This window comes from Blastocystis hominis (assembly GCF_000151665.1).
Source record: "Blastocystis hominis, Singapore isolate B (sub-type 7) whole genome shotgun sequence assembly, scaffold_8".
Taxonomy (NCBI): Eukaryota; class Bigyra; order Opalinata; family Blastocystidae; genus Blastocystis; species Blastocystis hominis.
This window is the reverse complement of record NW_013171867.1, coordinates 402,775-427,530: the sequence shown is the minus strand read 5'-3', so window position 1 is coordinate 427,530 and position 24,756 is coordinate 402,775. Positions and strand designations below refer to the sequence as shown.

The 24,756-nt window shown below is 51.6% G+C and overlaps 8 protein-coding genes; 2 read left to right on the top strand and 6 right to left on the bottom strand.

The window, feature by feature from the left end:
- Positions 1-130: 130 nt before the first annotated feature.
- GSBLH_T00004818001 (uncharacterized protein) lies at positions 131-3,876 on the top strand (the record flags this gene model as incomplete). XM_013043781.1 has 13 exons in its annotated part: positions 131-424; positions 455-577; positions 747-925; positions 957-1,283; positions 1,314-1,401; positions 1,435-1,589; positions 1,624-1,722; positions 1,753-1,844; positions 1,873-3,052; positions 3,083-3,254; positions 3,285-3,502; positions 3,533-3,664; positions 3,696-3,876. The coding sequence occupies 13 exons, from the start codon at positions 131-133 to the stop codon at positions 3,856-3,858; spliced, it is 3,222 nt and encodes a 1,073-aa protein (XP_012899235.1). The 3' UTR covers positions 3,859-3,876.
- Positions 3,877-4,021: 145 nt separating this feature from the next.
- Positions 4,022-6,074, bottom strand: GSBLH_T00004817001 (uncharacterized protein; the record flags this gene model as incomplete). Its single annotated transcript, XM_013043780.1, has 8 exons — positions 4,022-4,393; positions 4,425-4,470; positions 4,500-4,672; positions 4,701-4,835; positions 4,867-5,493; positions 5,526-5,719; positions 5,748-6,015; positions 6,051-6,074. The coding sequence occupies 8 exons, from the start codon at positions 6,072-6,074 to the stop codon at positions 4,022-4,024; spliced, it is 1,839 nt and encodes a 612-aa protein (XP_012899234.1).
- Positions 6,075-6,631: 557 nt separating this feature from the next.
- Positions 6,632-6,934, bottom strand: GSBLH_T00004816001 (uncharacterized protein; the record flags this gene model as incomplete). XM_013043779.1 has 1 exon in its annotated part: positions 6,632-6,934. One exon carries the CDS (start codon positions 6,932-6,934, stop codon positions 6,779-6,781), a length of 156 nt encoding a protein of 51 aa, XP_012899233.1. The 3' UTR covers positions 6,632-6,778.
- Positions 6,935-7,691: 757 nt separating this feature from the next.
- GSBLH_T00007213001 (uncharacterized protein) lies at positions 7,692-9,284 on the bottom strand (the record flags this gene model as incomplete). The annotated part of the gene is given in 5 exon segments (XM_013043778.1): positions 7,692-8,617; positions 8,646-8,733; positions 8,747-8,890; positions 8,923-9,218; positions 9,275-9,284. 5 exon segments carry the CDS (start codon positions 9,282-9,284, stop codon positions 7,692-7,694), a joined length of 1,464 nt encoding a protein of 487 aa, XP_012899232.1.
- Positions 9,285-11,406: 2,122 nt separating this feature from the next.
- On the top strand, positions 11,407-13,274 carry GSBLH_T00004815001 (AFG1-like ATPase). XM_013043777.1 has 9 exons: positions 11,407-11,565; positions 11,599-11,699; positions 11,731-11,814; positions 11,845-12,274; positions 12,304-12,472; positions 12,502-12,574; positions 12,606-12,811; positions 12,841-12,911; positions 12,942-13,274. Exons 1-9 carry the CDS (start codon positions 11,469-11,471, stop codon positions 13,229-13,231), a joined length of 1,521 nt encoding a protein of 506 aa, XP_012899231.1. The 5' UTR covers positions 11,407-11,468; the 3' UTR covers positions 13,232-13,274.
- A 919-nt stretch (positions 13,275-14,193) lies between these two features.
- GSBLH_T00004813001 (uncharacterized protein) lies at positions 14,194-14,568 on the bottom strand (the record flags this gene model as incomplete). The annotated part of the gene is made up of 1 exon (XM_013043776.1): positions 14,194-14,568. One exon carries the CDS (start codon positions 14,566-14,568, stop codon positions 14,194-14,196), a length of 375 nt encoding a protein of 124 aa, XP_012899230.1.
- Positions 14,569-15,323: 755 nt separating this feature from the next.
- On the bottom strand, positions 15,324-17,679 carry GSBLH_T00004812001 (Exonuclease RRP6; the record flags this gene model as incomplete). XM_013043775.1 has 12 exons in its annotated part: positions 15,324-15,384; positions 15,414-15,502; positions 15,533-15,596; positions 15,627-15,721; positions 15,753-16,186; positions 16,217-16,587; positions 16,618-16,667; positions 16,700-16,818; positions 16,848-16,971; positions 17,001-17,125; positions 17,156-17,314; positions 17,343-17,679. The coding sequence occupies 12 exons, from the start codon at positions 17,677-17,679 to the stop codon at positions 15,360-15,362; spliced, it is 1,992 nt and encodes a 663-aa protein (XP_012899229.1). The 3' UTR covers positions 15,324-15,359.
- A 2,462-nt stretch (positions 17,680-20,141) lies between these two features.
- GSBLH_T00004810001 (uncharacterized protein) lies at positions 20,142-22,788 on the bottom strand (the record flags this gene model as incomplete). XM_013043774.1 has 4 exons in its annotated part: positions 20,142-21,701; positions 21,816-22,472; positions 22,505-22,614; positions 22,647-22,788. 4 exons carry the CDS (start codon positions 22,786-22,788, stop codon positions 21,348-21,350), a joined length of 1,263 nt encoding a protein of 420 aa, XP_012899228.1. The 3' UTR covers positions 20,142-21,347.
- Between the last annotated feature and the right edge of the window lie 1,968 nt (positions 22,789-24,756).

The following is a 24,756-nucleotide window of genomic DNA, read 5'->3' as shown; positions in this document are numbered from 1 at the left end:
TTACGAATTGCACAACAGGCTTCAACCCCTTCTTTTATAAAACCCAAAACCCGATCATTTTGAAAAAAACGAGTTTGGTTCCTAAAACTCTCTTTGCCTTTGACTTCTGGCCGAACCTTGTGCAAAATCGATGGAAGAAGATACTCAGCAGTACATTGAAAAGAGAGAGGAAGCAATTACTAAATTAACCAAGTCCATTGCCGAAAACCTCGTTGGCTTTGACGCTCTGATCGATGGCCCCTTCGAATCTCACAGACAGACGTACGTTGACTACGCTGCGTCTGGAAAAGCCGTCAAGTTTATCGAAGATTACATTGCGAACGAAGTGCTCCCCGTGTACTCGAACACGCACACGTCCTCCTCTTTTACGGGCATCCAAACCAGTTGTTTCCGGGAAGAGGCGCGCGGCATCATTCGCGATACGGTTGCGCTGATTTGGTGAATTTACGGATAGTACCGATGCACGGACAGCGACGTGATTCTGTTTGCCGGGAATGGCTGTACGGGTGCGGTGAACACCTTCGTTCGCATTTTGGGCATCGAGCGAAAGCAATCTGCCTACGGCACCTCCACCCCTGTAATCTGCTCGCCCCTCCTCCTCACATTTCTAGCTGCTCCCGTGCAAGTTCCCCGGTTGTCCGCTCTGCTTTAATGATCCTGGTGATCTCCGCTTGCACCAGCGAACGCACACGGACGGCGACGCCAGCTCCTGGACGACGGACGTGAGCACCTCGACGGGGCGCCAGGTGCATCCGGTCAGCGATGATTCGAATCGTCCGATCATCTTCATCGGTCCGTTCGAGCATCACAGCAACATCCTCCCCTGGCGCGAGGCCGACGTGGACTTCGTGCAGCTGGGCGTGAACGCCGAAGGCGGGCTCGATCTGAGCGAGCTGCGCGCGCTGCTTCGCCGGTTCAAATCGCGGTGCGTCGCTCTTTTTCTCTCTGACCGGCAGCCCTCTGCGCCTCGTCTCGCTGTCTCACGTCAGCAATGTGACCGGCCTCGTGACGGAGATGTCTCCGGTGAACCAGCTCGTGCATGAGGAGGGCGCATTGATCTGCTGGGACTGCGCGACCGCGTGCGCCCACGAAGCCCCCGCGATGAACAACACGTCCGTGAATCCCCGCGACTACTGCGACGCGCTGTTCTTCTCTCCGCACAAAATGGTGGGCGGCGTCGGCTGTCCCGGGCTCCTCATCCTCAAAAAGAAACTCCTCGTGAACGAAACGCCCAACCTCCCCGGCGGCGGGACGATCTTCTTCGTGGACGCGTCGACGCACCGGTAGGGCCGAGCGGCGGGGCTGATCTGCAGGTACACGCAGGTGCTGACGGAGCGGGAAGAGGGCGGGACGCCGAACATCGTGGGCGCGATCCGATTGGGCCTCGTGCTCCACATGCACGTGCGTTTTATTCTTTCGGAGGCTGACGCGTAGAACCAGCTCGGATGGGCCTGGATTCGCCAGCGCGAGCAGGCCTATTACGAAGACACGCTGCGCGTTTTCCGCGCGCATCCGAACATCGTGGTGCTCGGCGACGACAACGACCAGCCCAAGTCCCCCGTGATTTCCTTCCTCGTCAAGTTCCACGGGTACACACTGTCGAAACCGTGGGATCCCACGTAGCCGCTACCTGCACTGGAACTTCGTGAGCATGCTCCTCAGCGATCTCTTCGGCATCCAGACGCGTTCCGGCTGCGTCTGCGCGGGTCCGTACTCCATGCAGTAAGCTCGGCAATGCCCGGTTCCCCGCAGATTGCTCGGCATCGACCCCGCCAAGGCGCGCATTCTCGACCAAATCCTTCTCGACAAGAACGAGATCTTCCGTCCCGGATACACCCGTCTGAGTAGGCTCGGCATTGCCCTCCCACGCAGGCCTTTCCTACGTGCTCACCCCCGAGGAAGTCCAGTTCGTGCAGGACGCCGTGGTGTTCGTCAGCGAATTCGGCTGGGAGTTTCTCCCCGAGTACGTGTTCTACGAGGACACGGCGGAGTGGCGGCATCGCTCCATCAAGAACAAGAAGCCCTTCCGCCGCTGGCTCAACGACGTGTCCTTCCTCGACGGCGCGCTGCGCTACGAGCCCAAGGCGAAGCAGGTTCCCGGGCTCACCACCGATCGCTCCTCGCTGCAGCCGCTCTTCGACGCCACCTTCCAGCAAGCCCGCGCGCAGCTGGGCAAAGCCGAGGCCGCCATCCGCGCGCCCAACTACGTGGTCAGCGAGTACAAGGCCGGCAACGTCAAGAACGCGCAGTCCGCGCTCGTCGAGACCTACCGCTGGTACGTCACGCCTATCGAGGCCTACAACGACGTGCGCAGAGGGTACCGCCCCGCGGGGGACGAGGCCGTGCTCCCGCAGATCTTGATCCACGTGCGACCGCGCGGACAAACCGGGGAAACCGGGGAAACCGGGAACCCAACGGAGACACCGGAGGAAGAATCGGAGAACCAAACGGAGAACCAAACGGAGAACCAAACGGAGAACCAAACGGAGAACCAAACGGAGAAATCATCGGAGAACCAAAAGGAGAACCCATCGGAGAAACCGTCGAACCCATCGGAGAGCGCGGAGTCTCTGAAACGCCCGTCTGCGGCGTCGACGAAATTCGCGGTGAAGTTGGGCGCGAAGAAGGCGCGCGCGGCGAGCTGCGCGGCGAGCTGCGCGGTGAGCGCGAGCGGTCGGGAGATCGTTCCGCTGTCGGTGGTGGCGATGGTGCAGGAGCCCGGCGTGGAGTTCCGCTACCGCACCGGCGTGGACGGGTCGCTGGAGTTCACCGCGGTAGTGCCGGGAATGGAGTTCGCGGAGCGCGTGCGGTACATGAAGGCGCACAAGGAGCTGTTCCCCGCGGTTCCGAGCCGGCTGATGAAGCTGCTGGGGCAGGCGATCGGGCACTTCGAGATGCTGAAGGAGGGCGACCGCGTGATGCTGGGGCTGAGCGGCGGGAAGGACAGTCTGACGATGCTGCACTGCCTGCTGCAGCTGCAGCGACGGTCGCCGACCAAGTTCGAGCTGGCCTGCGTGACGGTGGACCCGCAGACCACGGGGTTCGATCCGAGGTGAGCGAAGCGGGCGGGAGTGAGGCGTAGTCCGCTGCGCGATTACTGCAAGGCGCTGGGAGTGAAGTACTTCTACGAGTCCCGCGCGGTGATCGCGCTGGCGAAGAAGAAGCTGAAGAACGGGTCGATCTGCAGCTGGTGCAGCCGCATGAAGCGCGGAATCCTCTACAGCACCATGCGCAGAGAGAAGTACAACGTGCTGGTACCCGCGGGGGAGCCGCGTGAGGCGTAGGTGCTGGCGCAGCATCTGGACGACCTGGCGGAGTCGTTCTTGATGTCGGTGTTCCACAACGGCGTGCTGCGCACCATGAAGGCCTGCTATCTGAACAAAGAGGAGGACATCCGCGTGATTCGGCCCTTCGTCTACGTGCGCGAGAAGCAGCTGCGCGAGTTCGCCAAGTCGATGAATTTGCCCATCATCGATGAGAATTGCCCGGCGTGCTTTGAGGGGTCCGGATCGCGGTGGAGGCTGAGAGATAGGCCCAAGGAACGCTACCGAATGAAGACGCTGCTCGCCGCCGAGGAGAATCTGTTCCCCAACGTGTTCAACTGCATTTTATCCGCGATTATCCCGCTGATGCGGCACAAAAGCGCGATTGGCTGCGCCATGGAGTCGGTTTTTGGGGAAGGAGGTGATGGGTAGGCGAATGACCCCGCGGGAAATGCGCGGCCAGCTGCACACGATGCTGAAGGAGCATGGAATGCAGCCGGGAACGAAGATGGATTTGGAGGACGGCGATGGCGATGCTGTGGATGCTGTGGACGACGTGGACGACGAGGATGAGGGCTATGAGACGTTTGAATGAGCGGATTTTGTTGTTTAGCGTGTGTTTGGCAAGAAAACAGAAGCGAAATCGAATGGAATCCGATGGAAAACAAACAAACAAACAAACAAACAATCAATCAATCACACGGAGAAAAGGGAAAAGAGAAACAGAGAAACAGAGAAACAGAGAAACAGGGAAACACTCACAGCAGCCCGCCCAGCAGCTGCCGCCTCGCCATCATCCGCTTGAACAGCAGCGCGTTCTGCACGTTTTCCGCGGGGAGCTGCGCCTTTTCGCGGTCCTTCGCCGCCTCCGCTTGCCGCAGCATTTCTTCGTGGATTCGGTTCCGCGGCTTCACTTCCGCGGTTTTCTCGAACGGCCGCGCGTAGAGCGCCTCCCACCCCTCCAGATCCGCGGTTTCTTCCCCTTTTCTCCGTTTCCCCGGGGGAGCGAACGGTTTCCGCAGCGCCGGGCTGCACGGCAGAATCCCGCGGGAATCCGAAACCTCCTCCTCCCCGCGGGAATCCGCGGCTTCTTCGCGTTCCCGCGCGAGGGCGTTTCGTTTCGGCGGGGGCTGCACGTGACTCCACTCCCTCAATTCCCACGGGAATCGGCTTCGCCTGGGCGGCCATTCGATAGAACTCGACGACTCTGGAGATAACCGCGGTTCAGGTCGCTACTTTTTATTGACGCGGACGCCGCGCAGCGCGAAGTTTCGGAGTTTCATGCGGTCGGCGGCAACCCCGCGGGAAAGCGCGACATAAGTCATGCCCGCCTCGAAAACCCCGCGGAGATCGACGTCCAATAGATCGATCGTCATGCCCTGCGACTTGTGGATCGAGATGCCCCACGCCTACTCACCAGTCCCGCGGGAATCCTACCAGTTTCAGCGGCAGCTGGAGGCGCTGCGCCACTTTCTTCTCGCCGAGTTCGATCGAAAACTCGCGCTCCCCGATCGCCCGCACGATCTCACCGTTCCCCGTGAAAAAACGAACCACGGGGATGCGCCGCGACCGCTACACTCCAGGTTCCACGTTTCCACCCTACCGCATGCACAGACCGCCGCCGAACCCCCGTTTCTCCGTTTGTTTCTCCGTTTGTTTCTCCGTTTGTTTCTCCGTTTGTTTCTCCGTTTGTTTCTCTATTGGTTTCTCCATTCGTTTCCCCATTGGTTTCCCCATTGGTTTCTCCATTCATTTCCCCATTCATTTCGCCGTCGTCTTCCCCGGTTTCCACGAAGGCTTCCACGACGCCTCGGCTTCCGTTCACGAGTCCGGTTTCCACGTCCAGGTTTTTCAGCAGCATCACCTGCGCGCCCGGCTTCAGCACCAGAACCGCGGGGGCCTGGCAGTTCTTCTGCAGCTGCCGCAAGTAGAGGTCCACGCCCTCGTCGCGCGCGCGGAACTCGACGGCGTCGGCGGCGGGCAGCTGCGCCAGCGCCTCGGCGTTGTACGCGTCCACCGCGTCGTTGAACGCGAACAGTTTCGTCGGAAGAACCGCTCCCCGCGGGAGAGAGCAGCGCTCCATGCGCTGCAGCAGCGAGCGAGACGACGCGGACACGTGGCCCTGTGCATCAGAGAATCGTGGAAACGTGGAAACGTAGCGGATGTCGCGAAGAAGGGCCTGGAGCGCGGAGTCTTTCTGTCGAAACACGCGGTGCATGACGATGCTTTTCTGCGCTTGATTTGCTTCTTCTCTTCGTCTACCTGGATCACTGCGTTCCAGCTCGCGCTCTCGAAGCAGTAGATCACGCCGTTCTTCCCCAGCCCCACCGGCGGCAGCTGGAAGAAATCCCCGCTCACGATCACTTGGATGCCCCCGAAACAGCGGTCGTCCCCGCGGATACGACGCGAAACTGCCTCCAGTTTGTCGAAGAGACGGCCGTCCAGCATGGAGATCTCTGGATTAGGAGGGGGAAACGGGGAAACCGTCGATGATGAGCACTTCGCAGTTCTGCCAGCGTTCTTTGGCTTTTTTGTTTTGGAGGATGCGCCGAACGCATTTGTTCACGTTGTCGTCGCCGATGCCGATGCCGGCGAAGGAATGAAGGGTGGTGCCGCCGATGTTGCACGCAGCGATTCCGGTGGAGGCGGTCACAAAGACTTTGTCCGCTCCGTAGCGAGAACGGAGTTCCGTTACGATCAACCGCAACACATAACTCTTTCCCGTTCCCGCGTCTCCGGTAAAGAATATATTCTAGAATGGTGAATCGAATGCAGCTAGCACATAGCCATCAATTGCGGAATTGTAAACATCGAGTTGTTCTTCTGAAAGGGATGCGAGCGGATTGTTTGGATCGATGGCAGCTTCCTTCTTCCGCTCTTCCAAAAGACTTTGCTCCTCAATTCGGTCAACTTCATCTCTACGCAAATCAAATTCGTATTCGGTTGCTACAGGATGTTCTGAGACATATCTCCAAACAAATCCTCGTCATCAAACACCGATGTGGAAGAATTCAAGGTAGGTGCATTCATCTACACGCTCAGCAAAACTACACTCGCCGTACTCAACCAAATCAATGCGTCTAAAATCAATGCAATTCTGAAAATTGAATTTTGGCGGGAAAGGGAGTTTCAGATTGACCAAACAACAAAAACAACGAAAACAACGAAATGTAGGGATGGAAAGAGGAGATTATTTTAATAATTTCTATGGTGATGAAAAAACACGGGAGAGAGGGTATATGCACAACAAACACTTCATTCGAAACAGCAGTAACCATATATAATAACAAAACAAGGAATTCAAAAACGAAAAGCCATCTTTTCACTTCTTCGGACTCTACACCTTAATCTCTTGAAACAAACACCACAGCCGTAGAACGAAGCTGCGACACCAGCGATTTCTGTCCGCTCAGCGGTCTTTCCTGACTCGTTCCCACCTTCTTCACAGGCGAACTGAACCTCTCCGTCTGCCGGTCCGGAGCGTCTCGCCTACCTCTCATCTCCTCTCTCCAACCTCACTTGATTCGCTGCTCCGCCGCGCTAATCCGCTCCTCCAGCGACATCTCCTCCCGCTGATTCCTCCCCGCATTCTCCGTCCTCTGCACGGGAGGTTCGGTCATCATCTCCATCATGGCTTCAATTCGCTCCACCAACGCGCTGACGCCAGCCATCTGCGCGAGCTGTCCCGCCTTCTTCAACGCCGAAAGCGAGTGCAACGATGCGCAGAGATGCTCGGCTCGCCCAAGCTGGTTGCTTCCAATCTCCAAATTCAATTGGCGCAGTAACATCTTGTCGAACTCCTGCAATGCGCGCTTCTGATCGAACTCCCAATCAGGGTCACGTGTCTGCTACCAATAAACGACTCCGTTCAAAAAAACCGCGGCTAACTCGTAGGATTGCAGGAGAAAATCGTTTTCGAACGCAAAATCGCCGCTTTCTCGCCCCTACAATCGATCCAGAACCGCGAGAATACGCATAGCGGGAGCTGGACGTCGAGAACCGTGAGGAAGGGGCGAGGCATGGTGGGCGGGGAAGTGACAGTGGCGGGAAGAATGACGCCTTTCACGGTTTTGAGGGACAAAGCGATGATCCAGAAGAACGGCTCTAGAATGCAATGGAATTCGATGGAATACGCGCATCGACCATGCTCTGCTTCTCTTTCATCGCACGTCGAAGACTCATCAGAAGCACCCACTCCATCTGCGAGTATTCCAAACCCGATCGCTGCGCCGCCAGCCCGCTCAGAACGCGAAGATGCTGATGACTGTCGCACGTCGCCACCAATCCTTCCCGCGAAAACCCGATCCAGCGAAGCGAGGACCGCGGGGACAGCGGAACCGGGCCTTCGAACACTCGTCGGAACGGCGACGTGTGATACAGCCGCATTTTCAGATTGTGGGACCCTGCGATTCAACCCAAAATCCATTTTTAAAAACCATTGATCGGAAGCGAATCTTCGAAAACGAGCGCCAATCGCTCCGCATCGCCCACCATCGTCACCACGCGATTGCACGGCGTCAGCACGCTCTTCTGCAGTCCGCACACGCTCCATGATCGCAAGAGCCCGCGGGACGAATACACGAACGCCATCGAATCCGTGCACGCCACCAAATCCGGCAGCTCGTCGCCCGGCAAATCGGCGCGCCACGAAGAACGACCCGACCACGCGTTGAACGCGCGATACACCACAAAACCCGACACTTTCCCGTTCTCCTCCTCGATCACCCCGCCCAAAATCGCTCCCGCGGGACTCAGTGAGGCCACGACGATGTCGCCAGTCTCGCTGAAGAGAAGTCGCTTGCGATGGCGGTCGGTGAATTCGATTTCGATCGATGAAACGCCCTCGGCGAAGCGTTTGATAATGAGACCGACTTCATTCCACGCCAGAAAGCAGCGATCCTGCACCATTTCCGACGCACAACTCATAAACATATCGTGGAGTTTCAAAGAACGATCCGGCTCGAAAAACGGATCTGCTACGGGCGTTTCATCGGCGAGAATTCCGAAGTCTTCGACTTCTTTGACGGGGTCCAGCGGCGATTCGCGGCGAAGTTTTCGAACCACGATGCGCTCTTCTTCGTCTTCGCTTTCTGCCGCCAAAACGGTTTTTGCCGCCTTTTCGCTTTCAAACAAATCGGCATCCATCGATTCGTTCTTCGAATTCTCCTTTCCATCGGAAACTGTCGATGATGCAGCCGCTTTACCAGCGGAAGAATTCATAGAATTCACAGAATTCGAAGAAGGAGCCGGAATGGGAGCGATGGATTCGGTGCCAGAACGCAGCGAGGAGGGAATGAACTGAACGAATTTGGTGAGTCGGACCTCCTTATCGAGCAGCAGAAGCGAGCGACCATCTAGTGAGCATTCAAAAACGCATCGTACCCTCGCTCCAACGCAGAGAATTGAACTCGTCCGCGTCCAGATCGACGTGCTTCAGCTCCTGCGATGCGTTTGTGTCGATGACGCCGAGCTACTCATCAAACGGAAGGCGTTTTCGATACAGCATAGGCGGAATGTTCGCCCAAACACACATAGGCGACGTACAGTCCGTTCGGAGACACGGAAACCAATTCGATTGGGGAAGAAAAGGGAGTGGAAAACGAGCGCAGAGAATCCCAGGAATCGCGCTACAATGTAATAAAAAACAAATGAATCCAACGCGAACCAAATCGATTTTGCTGTTGAACGGAACCGCCAAAACGTCCCCAGAGTCGCTCCACGAACAAGACAGCTTGGAAGAATAGTCTCGGTTGATGTAGGGCTTGATTGACACGCATTTGGAGGTTTCCATATTCCAAATTCGCAAGGTGCCGTCGCAGCCAATACTGCTCAGATACTTATCTTTCGGATCGAAGGTGACGAAGTCCACAGCTCCTTGGTGGCCCGCTAGAGAAGTCACAACTTCGCGTTTTTCAAGCGCAATGATATCGATTCGACTGTCATTGGTAGCGACCGCTCTATTTCAGAAAACGAATGCAATCGGATTACAGATATTTCGAGTCGTGACTTACTGACAGACATTTAATGGGTTGCGTCATTTTTCCTACCACATCGACAAATTCAAAAGAATCGAGCTTGTAGGATCGAATCACGTTGTCGGAACATCCGACATAGCATCGCTTCAGAGATGAGCTTGAAGCGCAACACAGAGGTTCAAAAGTGAGATCGAGCACTTCTTTACTCTCAATTCCATTTCCGATAAATGCGTGTTTCACAACCTACACCCTTACGCCTAACAAAACTCCTTTACTCGAGCATCTCCTCCGATTGTGAAAATTGCATTGGATTCTGTGGCCATGCAAATGCCACACGTTCCCTGTGAATGAATCTGTTGAGATTGCACTTCCATTCAAATTCAATACTCTCTCCCAATTTTGGAGGCAAATGTGAAAATTGGCGGCATTCCCGTCAAAGCTATTTTTCTTTTTTTTACGAAGGAAACATCGAATATTAGTATGCTCAATTTCATATATATTTAAAAAAACAAGCAAAGATCAAAGCTATAAATACATAAAATACACTAAAAGGCCAAGCTCTCATCACTACAAGAAGTACGTCTCCCCCGCATTTTTCACACTCCTTCGCTTTCTACATCGGATTCCCCTCCTTCCCCTACTCTTTCTGAAGTTCGTCTATGCGTTGGAGCAAATCGCGATTCAACTCCACGATTCGATCGAATTCTTTTTTCTGTTGATCAAAAACCGAAACGCACTTCGCCAACCGCGCATCCCGTTCGTTCAGCAATTTCTGCACTACACATCGTCCTCCTTTCCATTCCCCACATTCCTCCACTTTTCCCGCGGTTTCTTCCTTCCCTTTCGCCGCTTTGGCCAAAATCTCCAGCTTTTTCCCCATCTCCTCCACGCAAGATTCCCGCGACAAACCCTCCGACACTTCTCCCTCCATCTTCATTCCCTCCATTCCCGCGGTTACGCGTTCCTACCTCGCATTTCCCCGTTTCCCCTACAAATTCCCCGCGGAAAGCCGCATACAACACATCCCACGAATTTTCTTCCTTCCCGCGGTTCTCCTCCCCGCGGTTCTCCTCCCACTCGCGCAGACTGCTGGTGTGTGTATGTTGGAGTGCATGTCGGACCGTCGTCTGCATGCGATGAAGCTGTTTCAGCGGTTTCGGAGCAGCTTCGGCGCCTTCGATAACCGCGAATAACTCTGCGATTTCTGATTGGATCAGCGCGAGATAGGGCGCCTCGAGCACGGAGCGCTGCGGATCGGATTGGCGGCGCACGGCGGCGCGGCACCACGCGTCGATGCGTCGACAATCGCGGGGAATATCGTCGGAAAGCGGGGAATTGAAAAGAAGCGTGGTGAGGCGGGAGAGCCAGAGATGCAGCTGGTCGAGCTGGTCGTGGAGCGCGGCGTAGGATTCTTCCTCTTCGGAGAGTTCGGCGACGGCAGGCAGAGGAAGCGAGGAGGAATACGACAGAGAAAGATGATCGGAGGTCACTGCATCGAGCTGCTTGCGAAGCTCGGCGATTACGGCTTCCTAAGAATTAGAATCCATTTAAAAAGGCAAGGGAATTACGCTGTTTTGCTGAGCGTGGATGGCGAAATCGAGCTGGGTTTCAAGAGTGGAGACGGTTTGAAGTCGGCTTTTCATTCGCTGGATTTCTTGGTCCGAATCTTCGCGTTCCTCCTATTTCTCAGAGACAAATAATGAGGAGTACGCGAAGCTGCTGCATTAGCACCTGCGCTTCATCCAACATTTCGTTCTGACTGTCTATAATTTGTTGCTGTTCTGCAACTCGTTCCTGAAGATTCGTGTAATCACTCAATAGTTTTTCATCCGATACACTACTCTTCATCTTGTACCGACAATTTTACAATCCGTTGCCAGCATTTCGCAACGACTTTTCCAAAAGCTCGTTTCGCACCTTCAAATCGGCAATTTCCCGATACAGCTGTTTCATGACTGTGTCCTACATTCCAGATTTTAAATAGACTCTTACAGAAGCCGGATCAGCATCAGTGAGCGGTTCCGTCGTTGGTTTGGGCAACTGGGAAACGTCAAGTCTGCTCAGGACAGATAGATTCATAGTATCAGTCGTGTGATATCTGTTCAAAAATCTCTCTGTTTTTCCCAATTCCAAAAAACGATTTCCTGTCCCCTTCAAAAAACTTTTGAGTTTTATTGGTTTTACTCGTCAGGCTTGCTTATCGAGTATTCCTTCGATCTTGCACAACGAAATGATTTCTTCTATATCGAAATTGGTACGATTCCAAAACCTTTCACGAGTGGCGGTGAAAGCGATTTCCTGCCATACTGCGGTGTCGTCAATTCACGGTATTTGCGATTCGCTAACACCTTATAGATTAGCTCCTCTTCGTCGTTTTTCTTCCACGGCTCAACCCAGAGTCTCTCTTTCTTCTGGCAATGAAGGCGATTTTGTGTTTGCCCAGACCGCTTACAAATTCGACGTTTTCTGTTTCGTGTTGGCTTGACGCCTAGGAAACCATTGCGTCCTTCAATGGTCCGGTGAACCACTACGACTCGCTCGTCAAGCGAGGTCTCATAATCGACGATCCGTACCAAGTACCCCTCAATCCTTTATTTTCATGGCAGAGAGAAGTCGTTAAGATCCTCCAGGGCATCTACAACAACCTTCTCTCCTACTACTCCAACCCCGCCAATCTCGCTTCTCCGTCCTCCACTCCCGCCCCCGCCCCCGCCAAAAAGTCCTCCGCCTGGAGCTGGTTCAAACGCGCGTCCTCCTCCGCGCCCCCCGCCACCGCCCTCAGCGCGGTGGAAGAGGTCAAGAACACGGGCACCAACTACGCATTCACGTCCAGTCCCGCGGTTTCCGCCCCCCTCCAAACCTTCGCGGCCCCCAAGGGACTGTATCTCTGGGGCGGCCCCGGCTGCGGGAAGACCTACCTAATGGATCTGCTGTACAACTCGCTGCAGACGGAGACCATCCGCAAGGCCCGCGTCGACTTCCACTCGTTCATGCTCGAAATCCACATGAAACTCCACCAGTTCCGGCAGAAATACGGTCGATTTTTGGAATGATGTTGATGGCAGGCGCGCGCAGCGATCCGCTGCCCGACATCGCGCGGAGCATCGCCGAGCGGACGAACGTGCTGTTCTTCGACGAGTTCCAGGTCACCGACGTCGCCGATGCCATGATGATGAAACGCCTCTTCTCGAGCTTGTTCTCCAATAACGTCACCGTCATCTCCACGTCCAATCGGTAGCGCTTTCCGCGGGGATCGAACGTAGCGAGCCGGATGATCTGTATCGCGATGGTGTGCAGCGCGACCGTTTCATCCCGTTTATTTATTTGCTGAAGGCGGTAGGCGTTTCGGGGACCGGATAACCGCGAGCAATGCCCGGTGCTGCATCTGAATAGCGGGAAAGACTATCGTTTTGGCGGTCGAAAAGATTCGCGGACGTATTTCTACCCGTTAACCGCGGAAAACGAAAAGTCCGTCAACGCCATGTTCGACTTTGTCGCGGGAACCACCTCCTACAAAAGTGGAAACGTGGAAGTGGTGCAGGGGCGGCAGATCTACGTGGGGAAGTACGCGAAGTAGGGATTCCCGCGGGGATCGAGGGTAGCGGGGTGTGCGAGTTCGACTTCGCGGAGCTGTGCAAGAAACCGACGGGCGCGAGCGACTACATCAGTCTGTGTAGGTGGAAACGTGGAAACTGGAGGGTAGGCAGCCAGTTCCACACGATGGTGCTGAAGAACATCCCGGTGTTCACGATGGACTCGCTGACGGAGCTGCGGCGCTTCATCACGCTGGTGGACGAGCTGTATCAGTACAAAGTGAAGCTGATTTGCACCACGGAGGCGCCGCTGGTGAAGCTGTTCCAGCTGAATCGAGAGTCGGCGTTGGACGAGGTGTTCGCGTGCGATCGGACGCTGTCGCGATTGGAGGAGATGCAGAGCAATCATTATCTGCAGACGCTGCATTTCTTGCAGAAGCCGAAGCTGGAGACGGTGTGAGGAAGGGTGTGTGTTTGGGATTGTTGTTTGATGTGTTATTTTTGGATTGTTTGTTGGAGGAAAGAGACCATGAAATGAATTGAAATGAATTGAAATGAATGGAGTGGAGTTACAGAGAGCATGGACTCGCAATAGAAAAAAGGAAAAGAGCAAAAGAAAGAGTTCGTCGGAATGCCAAGCGAAAGCAAAAGTCGAAAAGACCCAACCCATTCATTCATTCATTCATTCATTCATTCATTTATTCATTCATTCACTCACTCGCTGACTCATTCATCGTCCAGAATGCGGCGGATTTCTTCGTCGCTGGCCGACAGCGCGTCCTCGCTGTCCACTTCGTAGCGCGGCTCTCTTCGCCCTCCCTTCGCCTCTTCCTCCCACCAATCTTCGTTCTCCTCCTCGTCCTCCTGTTGAAACAAACGTCGCACCGGTCCTTCCTGCTTCCAATCCGATCCTTTAAACCCCGAGAGCGAGGCGCTCAGCGAAGCCACCGGCGTTAAAAGCAGCGAACTCACAGCAGACTTCACGGCCGATTTCACGGCCGATTTCGCAGTCGATTTCGCAGCCGATTTCACTGGGGTTTTGATCAGATTCTTGACAAATGGTTTCACGGGAGTTTGGATGGGCGTTTTGAACGGATTCACCCACCTCGCACTCGCTGATTTCCCCGGCGAACTCACGGGCGTTTCAAACTCCTCGCAGTCGCTTTTCCCGCGGGACGAAACGGATCGTCGCCGCTTCTTCGCACTCCCCGCTTTTCTGCCTCTCCCATAGAACCACACCATTCCCGCGGCCAACGCTTGCAATGTCAAAAATACCCCCTTTTTCACGGTTTCACTTTGACCCCCAAAAGCCCGCCAAACCCATTCTCCCGCCATTTCCGCGATGATTCCCGCGTACAAATACGGACGAACCGCGGTTAACTACATAAAACCAACTAGCCATTCTCACTCCCGGAACCGCGGTTAAAAAATAAGCCGCCAAAACGCGCCCCGTGAGACGCAAAAGCGCGGCAACATCGGAAAGCGAAGATCGCAATCGATCTTGCAATCCCGCGATTGTGTCGAGTTTGTCGCGCGTCCAGTAGAAGGCGTTTCGCGTGGAATCATAGTAACTTTCGGAGGCGTTTCGCAGCTGATCGAGCGAAGAATGGAGGGAACTCTGCGGATTACTAAACAGACAGAACGGGTGCTACGCGAAGATCCGAGAATTTCTCTCCGGTCTGCGATACGGTTTCGAATACGGCGCGACTCTGCTGGAGCGAAGCCGTGTAGAGATGCATGTGCTCCTGCTGCATCGAAAGCAGCTTCTCTTCCTTGGAAATGGAGGTATCTCTGCATGTAAAGGAGAATATACGGAGAAAACAAGAGTTGCGAAGCTTTCTCGGCTGCCATTTCGAGGTGCTGGATAGAGCGGTCTGTTCGCTCCTGCCATTCTTTACTCTCGCGGTAGAAGCACATGCTATCGGCGTGGTTGTAAAACTGCGTGTAGATATTGAAATCGCTGCTTGGGAGCGTTTGAATGCAAACACGAATGGAGTCGCTCTGGCACTCCGGAAGGATTCTGCCTGCATCATGGTAGTAGCATTGGAGCACTCGCCACGAAAAAAGCAGCTTTTCGTCCCGCGTCATATCTAAACAACTTCCCTTCACTTCGGAATAGGCTGCCTAGAGTGAACCAAACAATCAGAAGGAACGGCCCAACAGTCCGGATTCCCGTCGATCGATTGTAACATGCTCCACTTGCGATATCCTTCTTGTGACAGTTTTGCTATCTCCTGGTTGCGCTGAGACGAGTAGTATATGTTTTCTACGAAGCTTATTTCGGCGTCTCACGTGGTACTTGAAAAAGTGCACTGGCACATCAAAAGCAACACGATATGGAGAGTACACATCCTGGGCACTCCAACCATCCTGTTCAAAAGAGAAAAAGAATCACAAGACAAAGAAGAAATGACTCGACTCGAAGTCACACCTACTAAAAAGGCTCTTCTTTCAATACGGAGTGATTGTTTTAGAACGAAACGTGAATATTATTACTAATATTATTATTCCACAAGGCAACTAGACCCATTGGAGTATACAACAAACAATCGAGTATTGAATCTAAACACACATCCTTCCTTCCGATTTCACTGTCTTCCTTTTCTGAACCGTCTACCATCATCACCCAAACCCATCCCTACCTTTTCTTCTCCGCCACTTTCTGCTGTTCTCCCTTCTTCTTCTGTTTATTCTTATTCAGCGTGCTGTCATACTTCTCCTTATCCACATTCTACTCCTCATCCTTTCTCCCCATCCCTACAAACTCATCCGCGCCCACAGAATGGATCATTTCCTGCATCTCTTCCTCCGTGATCTTCGGCAATCTGCTCATTACACTCGTCCTCCATCCCCACTCGATCACCTCCTCGTTTTCTTTTTCGTTTTCTTTTTCTTTTTCTTCCTTCTTCGGTTTCTTCGATTTCCACCCAATCGCTTTCTTCATCGATTCCTATCCCTTAAATTCCACGTTTCCACACTACCTCACTTCGCAGGTCCACCGGAGAAACGCCCAGCAGCTCTTCCACCGTTTCCCCTTTTGCTTCTCGCTTCACCGACTGCCGATTGTCGCGGGAATTCGCGTATTTCTCGCGGATCGATCCGATTGGCTCCGGTTTCTCCGTTTCCATCGCCGATTGCCCGGTTTCCCGGTTGACCCGGTTGACCCGGTTGTCATCTTCGCCGTCATCTTCGACATCTTCGTCTTCGTCTCCCTCCATGTCCCCATTAATTAGGGCCAATTCCCTCAATATGGTCTCTAAATGGAACTGGCTCTGCATTTCCTCCCGCCGTTTCTCTCTTTCCACTTTCTGGTTCTCCGTTTCCACCGTCTGGGGCGTTTCATCGTCCCTCGGAATCGTGGAAATGGGGACCATGGGCGTTTCACTCAGAGGCACGCTCGGCCGGCTAAAATCCGCTATCCATTACCACGTTTCCACGTTTCTACGATGAAACGCCTTCTGCAACTGCGCGGCTCCCTCCTTCACCAAACCGTCCAGTTTGCTCTTCTCTCCCGCGATTTTCCGCGCGCTCTTCACCGCCACCGGCTCTTCCCCGCGGGAATCCTTCGTCTTGGCTTCGATCGAAGGTTCCGCGGGGAACCGAACCTGCCACACGGCTTCGCGGATCGCCGCCTCCTCCAGCGAAACGCCCTCCAACCCGCGCTGCACCAGTTCCACGATTTCCCGCGCGTGGCTCCGGATAACCGCGGGGACCGGCTGCAGCAGGCGGAACAGATCGGCGGTGTTCCGCGGGAGATTGTGCGCCAGCTTCGAGAGGGAAATCTGGGGAAGGATGAATTGCGGGGATTCGTCCATTCTGCCGGTTACCCCGTTTCCACGATTCTACTCGCGCGCGAGGGCGTCCCTCCAGAAGAACAGCAGCGCGAAGACGCGCGTCTGCGCGGGGTTGAACGTCAGTCGCTTTCTACTTTGAAACTCCTCCCCGCCAAAACTTCTCGATAACCGCGAATACTCCGTCCAGCGTGGTCTGCGGCTTCTGGTAGCTCTGCCGCGTCAGCTGCGCGCTGCGCTCCAGGACCTCCCGGATCTACCGTGGAAACGTGGAAACGTGGAAACGAGGTTGTGGTCTGTGGACTGGGACTGGGACTGGAGAAGCGCGCGAAGCTCGTCGGCGATGTAGAGCAGGAAATGCGTGTCTTCGCGCGCGTATTTCTTCATGTCCCGCGTCAAGGGGCGGATTCTGCCGTGAATCGAGGAAGAAACGCCCACCGCCAGTCCGCGAGTTGGAACTCCTTGTTGGCGGTGACTCCGCAGAATCGCTTGAGCAGATAGGCGAGGCCGAAGGACTCGAAGCCCAGCACGCGCGCGGCGCGGCCCGTGTCGAAGAGATTGACCTAGGAGGGAGCGGAGGGCGGAGCACGCACGATGTAGACGCCGAAGTCCTTCTGGAGCCACTGGACGTCCATGTCGGCGCCGTGGAGGACTTTGAGGATCGACGGGTCGGTGAAGACTTCGTTCAGCTCGCCGACGAACTCGCGGATCGCCAGCACGTCCACCAGATAGTCCGTCGTGCGCGTCGAGATCTGTATGAGAGCGCTGCGGAGAGCCTACCTGGATCAAGCAGGTGAAGCCCTGATAGCTTCGGTAGCTGTGGTGCTCCAGATCCACCGCGATCGCCTGCTCTTGCTTCAGCGAATTCACCAGTTCGTGCATCGACGCCTCCGTCTCCACCAAGATCAGCGGCGTCTCGTTCTCCGGACGCGGCTTCTCGATGGTAGCGGGGGCGTGCAACTCCCAGTCGGGGTAGACCAAGTCTAGAGGTGAAGACGCTGCCGCAGACAAACGGTCGATTTCGTAGAGATAGGGGTTTTCGTGGAGACCCGATTCGTTGACGTCTAGATGAGAATGGGGAAACGGAGAACCCACCAGACACGTTCCATTCCACCATGGCGTTGTGCTTCACTTTCAGACGGGGAACGAACGGGGCTTCGGAGTTATCGACGAAGTCCTTGAAGCGAAGCTGAGGCTTTTCCACCGCGTCGTTGTACTTCACCACGTTGGCTTGCGCCGCATTACCACGACTAAACTCCGCTTTCTTCGTTCCTGTCTACAAAATATAGAGCACCGCTAGCAGTCGATACGTCATTCAACGGGTTTAGGAGTCCTTTGTGCATATCAAGAGACTTGGCCAAATCCTCGTAAATCGTGTCCATAAGCGATTCAACTGCGTCGTACTGCTGCTTTTCATGCACAGCATCGAACCCTTTCAGCTCCACAGTCTTCTTTGGCAAATACTACAATCTAAACCGCAAAGAGCGCAAGCCATACATATTTGTAAACGCTCTGGACTATCTCCAAACTTTGCGAGTTCACCTGTTCAGCGATCTCGGTAAAGTCTGGAAACAAATTATAGTAGTCAAACTCCCCGGTCCCAGGAATCTTTCCAGCATACTAGAACATCAGAAATCGATCAAATCAGTGAGTACAGCGAAAGCGTTATTTACAAGTTCCTCGACTTGTTTCAATGAGGGAACCTCCTTGTTGTCGCTCATTCACACAACAAAAAGTAGAATATCGACACAACAAAGGAATTAGTGGTTCTTCTACAATTAGGCACGGACTCTATGTAGAGCCTATGTCTGCATAGTTGAATGAGTAAGAACGTGTTTTCAAGTGACATTTACAAGATTCTCCTTCTATTCAAAACGGTTCTATTGCAATCAAATCAGCACAGCTCGACTTCACCTATACGAAGTGTATTCGCCAAGGAATCAATAAGAATTAGATGGTCCCTATTTATCGATTCAAATTGCCTCGAATAAAGGCCCATTTATCCCATAATAACCCGTCTAGTGTTTTTCTGCTTTTCCATAAAATATTTGTAGCAGGTAAGTTTTAGTGAGATTGGTGATCCGGGCCCCCACTTCGGCTGAATGCAAGTCATTCTTTCGTACAATAAGGTCCGAAAAGATCTTCGGATAACGCTTTTGCTAGTATCATGGTTGCTAGTGAAATGAACGCTCTGAATAAATGCTTACGTTTTGTAGATCAGCTCGTAGACTGTAGATAGGTAGGTTTCTGACCAATTCTCAGTCCCTTCTAATCCAAGGAGTGCTTTGTGTGCTTCTTGGTTCGCTACGGGACAATATGGGGAGTGTCATAACTTGTTTTGAATAGTCTTCTTTTACTGTCAAGACATATAAAGCATTCGATATCTAATGGTTGTATAGGTTAGGTTTGTATATTATTAGTCTAATTGTTTGTTTAACAAAGGAAAGTGCAGCTTGCTTACTTCTTCTTCTTCTTTCCATTGACAGCAGCCGCTTTCTCCCTGATTCTCTGCTCCATCTGTGCACGAGCCTCCTCTTCCTCCTTTCTTCTTCTTGCAGCTTCCTCACGCTGAGCACGGATGCGGGCTAAGCGTTCCAAGGTGGCCTTCGCTTCAGGCTACGGATGAATCAAAAAACACAAAGTCCTAACAGTCTTTCCCTCGAGAGTTCGCTGGAAATACTCCTCTTTCTGTCTCTGCATCTCAAGCTCGCGCCTAAACTCACAAAGCGGATCTGTAACTACTTTTGCTTTCCAGAGATTTCCACTTGTAACTGGCCATTGCTATTCACCGCAGCTTTTCTCTATCCATCACACATCTGTTGGGTACTCACACCTTGGCGATTCAGATTTCCGTTTTCAAACGCAATTGTCATGGGCTTGCTCTTTTCAAAGACCTACACTCGATCTAGGAATCAAAGAAGTACTGGATGCTTTGGCTCTTCCTTAACAGGCGGTCTCTGAAATGGCTCATCAGCAGATTCATTCGCATCCGACGAATTCTCAGATTCCTCATCATATTCCTCTTCTGAATCTTCATACTTCTTTTTCCTATTGTCAGCTTCCTCCTAGAATTCAGAATGCGCAGAAACAACCAACCATCATGTTTCGAGCGATAATGTCGTCCTCATTCTCCACCAGAATACGTTCTCTTCCCTTGTGTGATCCCTTTTTGCCTCCTCTCATTATATCAACTGTATAGAACAAAAAAGTGATTACATTGGAACATTCCACCTTCCTCCAAATAAAATCTTCTCTATTCCTCACCAAACCACTCCGCTCCTTACCGAGAGGGTGACGAAGAGTCGGCATCTTCTGCTCGAGGTTCAACGGATAACCAAGCGCCATCACGGCACTAATCTGGTATCGCTTGGGGATCTTGAAAGCCTCCTTCACCTTCACATCATCATATCCACCCATGATAATCGAATAAATGCCCAGACTCTGGGCAAGAAGGGTGATGTTCATCATGAGGAAGCCACTCTGCTGATAACTCCATGAAACGGCCATTCGGCGAGCGCCCGAAGCACGGAACCAACGAACAATCCAACGGCAGAAATCATTAATCCAACCAAACAAAAAGTTGAAAAGCGTATTCGAGTAGAAACTGAACGCAGCTGGCTGTTAGATTTAGACGATTAAACTTACTATAAATGCGAATCATCTTCATCTTTTCCTTCCAGCTATCTCCATAGATGCACTCTCCATAGTCCTTCACGCACATACCCATGTCTATTCTTTGATACAACACAACTTCACAAACTGGTGTCGGAACAGATAATCAGAGAAGCGCTGCTGGAGTTTACGATCGCGGCATTGCTCTTGCTCATGCAGGAGGCCAGTAAGTTGCGTTTTTCCTCATTACGGACAACAATAACACGGTAGGGCTGGAGGTTGAGGGAGGTTGGAGTTCTCTAAAAGATAGGCGCAAAACGGAGAGCATACAAGAGAATATCCGAGAATGGTTTCCAAAACACCCTCAGGGAATGGCTGCTTGTTGAACATACGTACAGACCGTCTCTCCAGCACAATACGCTTCAAATTCTCAAAGTCTTGGGACATACCAAAAAATGTTTAGAAGAAACAAGAAAACAAATCTCAACTCGCTTATTCGTTTCTGCTTCCTTTTCTCGCTCTCTTTTCTGTCTCTCCCGAGGATCCAACACCTCGACACAATCATCCTCAATACCATCGCTATCTCCACTTTTTTCCTCCTCAACACAATCGCTGTCCCCACTTTCCTCACTTCCTTTGTCTTTCTCCGTCTTTGTCTCCTTCTCCTCTCCATCTCCTTCTTCCTTCGTTTTCCGAATCATCTCGATGGCCTCTCTGTTCAGAATCAAATACCCATCCTCGCTATTATCCACCAACACATCCTTCGGCTGATGATACACCGTGATCGACGCATGCTGGTTCGTTTCCAGATCCCCCACCTCCACAACGCTTCCATGCCGAATTCCTCCCCCCGCTACGCTCAACCAATCCCCGCAACTCTACGCAGCTCCCACAGGTTCGTTCGATACAGCTGCTCGACCGCTTCCGAGGGAGTTTCGCCCTCCTCGGGCGTTTCGTAGATCAGTTTGGAGTCGATCGCAATCATGGGCGCGGTGAACTGCAGTTGCCCCTACATGCCACGCAGAACCGCGGGAAAACCTTCACGATTTCTTCCAAAAAGCCGCGGAAATGCGCTTGGAAGACGTCCAGAACCACAATCAGATTGGTGCCACAGCTGCACGTGAGACAATTTTTCTGCGGCGGGAGCAAGGTCACCGACTGCAAAATTTGGCTCTATTTCTGACAGTTCCAGAAATCGGGGACTTTTCTGTTTTTCACTTTGAGTAAGTACGAGTAGCGCATTTGTTCCGCCTGCTCCGCCTTCGATTTCCCAGACAACCGCAAAAGTTTCAGCGTGGTTAACACCTGCAGACCTGCCACGATCGCATTCGTGCTGGCGACCGCGGGAATAATATTTCCCGCGATTTTCTTCACTGCAAGAAGAGATCCCGCGGGGATATGGAAGGAGAAGCAGCGCAGGTGTGTGAAGGAAATCCATTCCAACAGCAAACACAAGAAAGAAAGAAAAAAGAAAGAAGAAAGATATATTCGTGGCTGCCGCGATAATCGCAACATCCCCGCGATTATCTTTGTCAAAGGATCGGAGAGATGCCGATTTTCCATCCAGAAAGTACCGCCAAACCCAGGCAGTCAGGATGTTGACGGCATTCTGAACATCCCAAATGGATTCGAAGTTTCCACTTTGCTGGAAGTAATGTTCGTTTCGAATTCCTTCTCGATCCTATTTCTAACGAGAGTTGAAAGACTCGGTACGATCCAATGTCGAATCTGTACTGGTGTAGGTGGCTTATGAATGGTGGTGTAACTGCCTATTTGGATTCGTTTTTCGATTTCCTTGTCGAAAAGAGCTTCCAACAAATCGATGCAAAATTCGAGACATTTGGAAGGATCTGAAAGCACCTGCTCGTTTTCTGGAATTAAGGAATCCATGTACACAGAGTCCACTTCCTCGTAGAGAAGACTATCGTCTCGTTTGCCAAAAAGAAGGACAAAAAGCTCTTTGGCCCACACGATGCAGTGTTCCAGCTTGTCTGGGGTACTACGAATGGTGCAAACGGCGTACTGTTCGCCTTCATTGCCTCCACGCGGCTTGCAGTTGTAGCACTCTGTGTAGTGGGGAAGGATCGGATAACTTTGGCCGAGCAAACCGGTCGATCCTCCTTCCACCAATGGCACATCCGCTAAAACGCACATCGTATTCACATACTGCCTTGCTTTAACATTGTCCAACGCGTTGATCACTACATCAAACGATTTGAAAAAGAAAATGTCAAATTTGGGGTGCATTATGTTTTCATGTTCAGCTTCAATACGAACATTGTCTCCATACGCTGACGCCTTCAAATAAAATACAAAAACCAAGAACAAACAGCTTTTGCTGCGACAAGCGCTTTGGACTGTCCAATATGCTCTTTCCGGAATAAAAACTGCCTATTTAGATTTGACATTTCAATTGTGTCCAAGTCGATGACCTTGATGTCTAACACTCATCAAACACAAAACAGTATATACGGCGAAATCCAGATAGGACCAAGTTCTTCAATACTTCACACCCAATTCCTCCCGCCCCCACAACCAATATCTTTGCTCTTTCAATTTGGCTATTGTCCTCGCTGTCCCTTCCTAACAGCGTAGTCTTATTATCTAAGTCCATAAGAGGTCCTAAATAACAAAACAGGCAATCAATATAGAATCCTAAGTACTATTTTCGTCCATTTTTTTCTCTGTCAGACTTTCTTTCTGGTTTGAAATCAACAGAAATGAATAGGATGACTCTCCACGAAACTCGTTGTGAATCCATTTCTCACAAACGAATGTGTAAGAATGATCGAAGTCAAATGAACTGTAGATCGTGATCTGGAAGAAAGGTGCGAAACACACCAGGAACGGGACCATCAAGTCGATCATTGTGAAAGAAAAGTGCCACGAATTGAAATTCCACACAAGTTCTTGAATAGCGGAGACAGTAATATGTACGTTTAATCGGAGAGAGTTAAGAATAGTAGTGATTTGTCGTTTGCATTAAGGCAAATTGATAAACCGGTTTTGAGCCATAGCGCGTTTTATGAATTGGACAAAAGCAAAGAATGCGGTGTCTACATCAATCCTTTCAGAGTGGTCAATTTTTCTGTTATTCCTTCTCTCATTCTTCAAGAGCTGGAGTCCTATCCGATCTTGACTCAAATTGCCATTCTAAGTAACCCTGAGATTCGTAAAAAGTATTTCCCCCACTGGAAGAATTAGGGAAAACAGATTATTCTTTTGTAAATTAGTAGTGAAATTAGATTTCGCTGTTTGTTTTACAGAATGGATGAATATTTATTATGAAATGTAAAGGTATGGGGGTTTGATTTTCTACTCAGAAGCGATGTGAGGGAAAATCTACCCCCTGGGTTCAAGGAAAGGAAAATCAGAAATTGGTATTCATTAAACAAAGTATGTATTGGAATCTTCCATTGTGTTGTTGTTGTTTCGGAATGTGCGGCATTGGAGAGCAAATTGACTTACGTTGGGTAGGATGAGAGCTAAGTGGGCTAAGAAGCGTATGCGACGTCTGAGACGTAAGAGAAGACAGATGAGAGCCCGTGCTAAATAAGCTGCAGGTTTTCTCGGCTTTAATGGTTTAATGATTCCCTGAACTTGTTTGTTGAAAGTACTGTTTTCTCAGTGTCTCGGGTCTCTCTGCTGTGTTATGCATCAGCATTTTTGTCGGTAAATTGTGATGTCAGTCACGTAGTGTGTTTTTCTGCACACTGTTCAACAAGTGGTGGAGACGCTATTTCAAATATGGATACAGAAATACGCTTTTACAGATGTACTATCTTTGGGGAAATACGAGATACGTACATGGCGAACCTGCTTTTCACAGTGTCACTGATTTACCAAAATTCAAGAAAAACAAATAGCGTTAAACACAACAACTTGTTTTGAAACTCCAGGGTAAACACAACTAAAAAAAGTGATTTTTACTGCTCAGAAGAATTCCAATTAAGGATCTTTATGAGCTCCTCAACACGTCCGGATTATTCGAAGCCGGCTCTGCCGTACAGTTACATAGTGAACGGATACGGTGTTGTAACAAAACATGAGGAGTCCACGAAGAGAGATGCAAAGCAAATGAGTGGTAATAGTCCTCAAGAACAACAGCAAATGAGGATCAACCCTCAAGAACAAGATTTTTCGCGTTTTCCGTCTACCTCTGGTGCTCAGAAACATATTTTGCCTACCGCGCAAAGTGTTTTTCAACCCCATCCTCTGCGTCACGGTTTTCCCTTACCAAAAAAGTAGTATTGCGTTTGGCATTATATATAGAAACAGATTTCCTCCAAGGCAATATCAGAATCAATGTAATTTGCTATCTTCGGGAATGGATGTTGTTGAAGTAGGACAGAATCTGTTTTCTAACATTAAGTATCAATCAGATTATCGAATTTACTTGGATATGCCATCTTTTAAGCGAGAATCGATCCGTATCCTGGTCCAAAAAGGAGGTCTACGGATTGAAGGGAATCGACAATTGTTTTACGAAGGGTGTGAAAAGGTTTTATCTCAACATCGTTTCACTGGTCATTGTAGCATTTTCATTCCTGTACGATCGTTTATGGCCGTTTAGTGTAGTTTG

Bases quoted from the DNA above. Each gene is read 5' to 3' on its own strand.
- GSBLH_T00004815001 (XM_013043777.1), top strand. From the start codon at position 11,469: ATGATTTCTTCTATATCGAAATTGGTACGATTCCAAAACCTTTCACGA. The intron at 12,275-12,303 runs GTCGATTTTTGG...TGTTGATGGCAG, and splicing joins CCAGTTCCGGCAGAAATACG to GCGCGCGCAGCGATCCGCTG. The intron at 12,812-12,840 runs GTAGGGATTCCC...GATCGAGGGTAG, and splicing joins TACGTGGGGAAGTACGCGAA to CGGGGTGTGCGAGTTCGACT.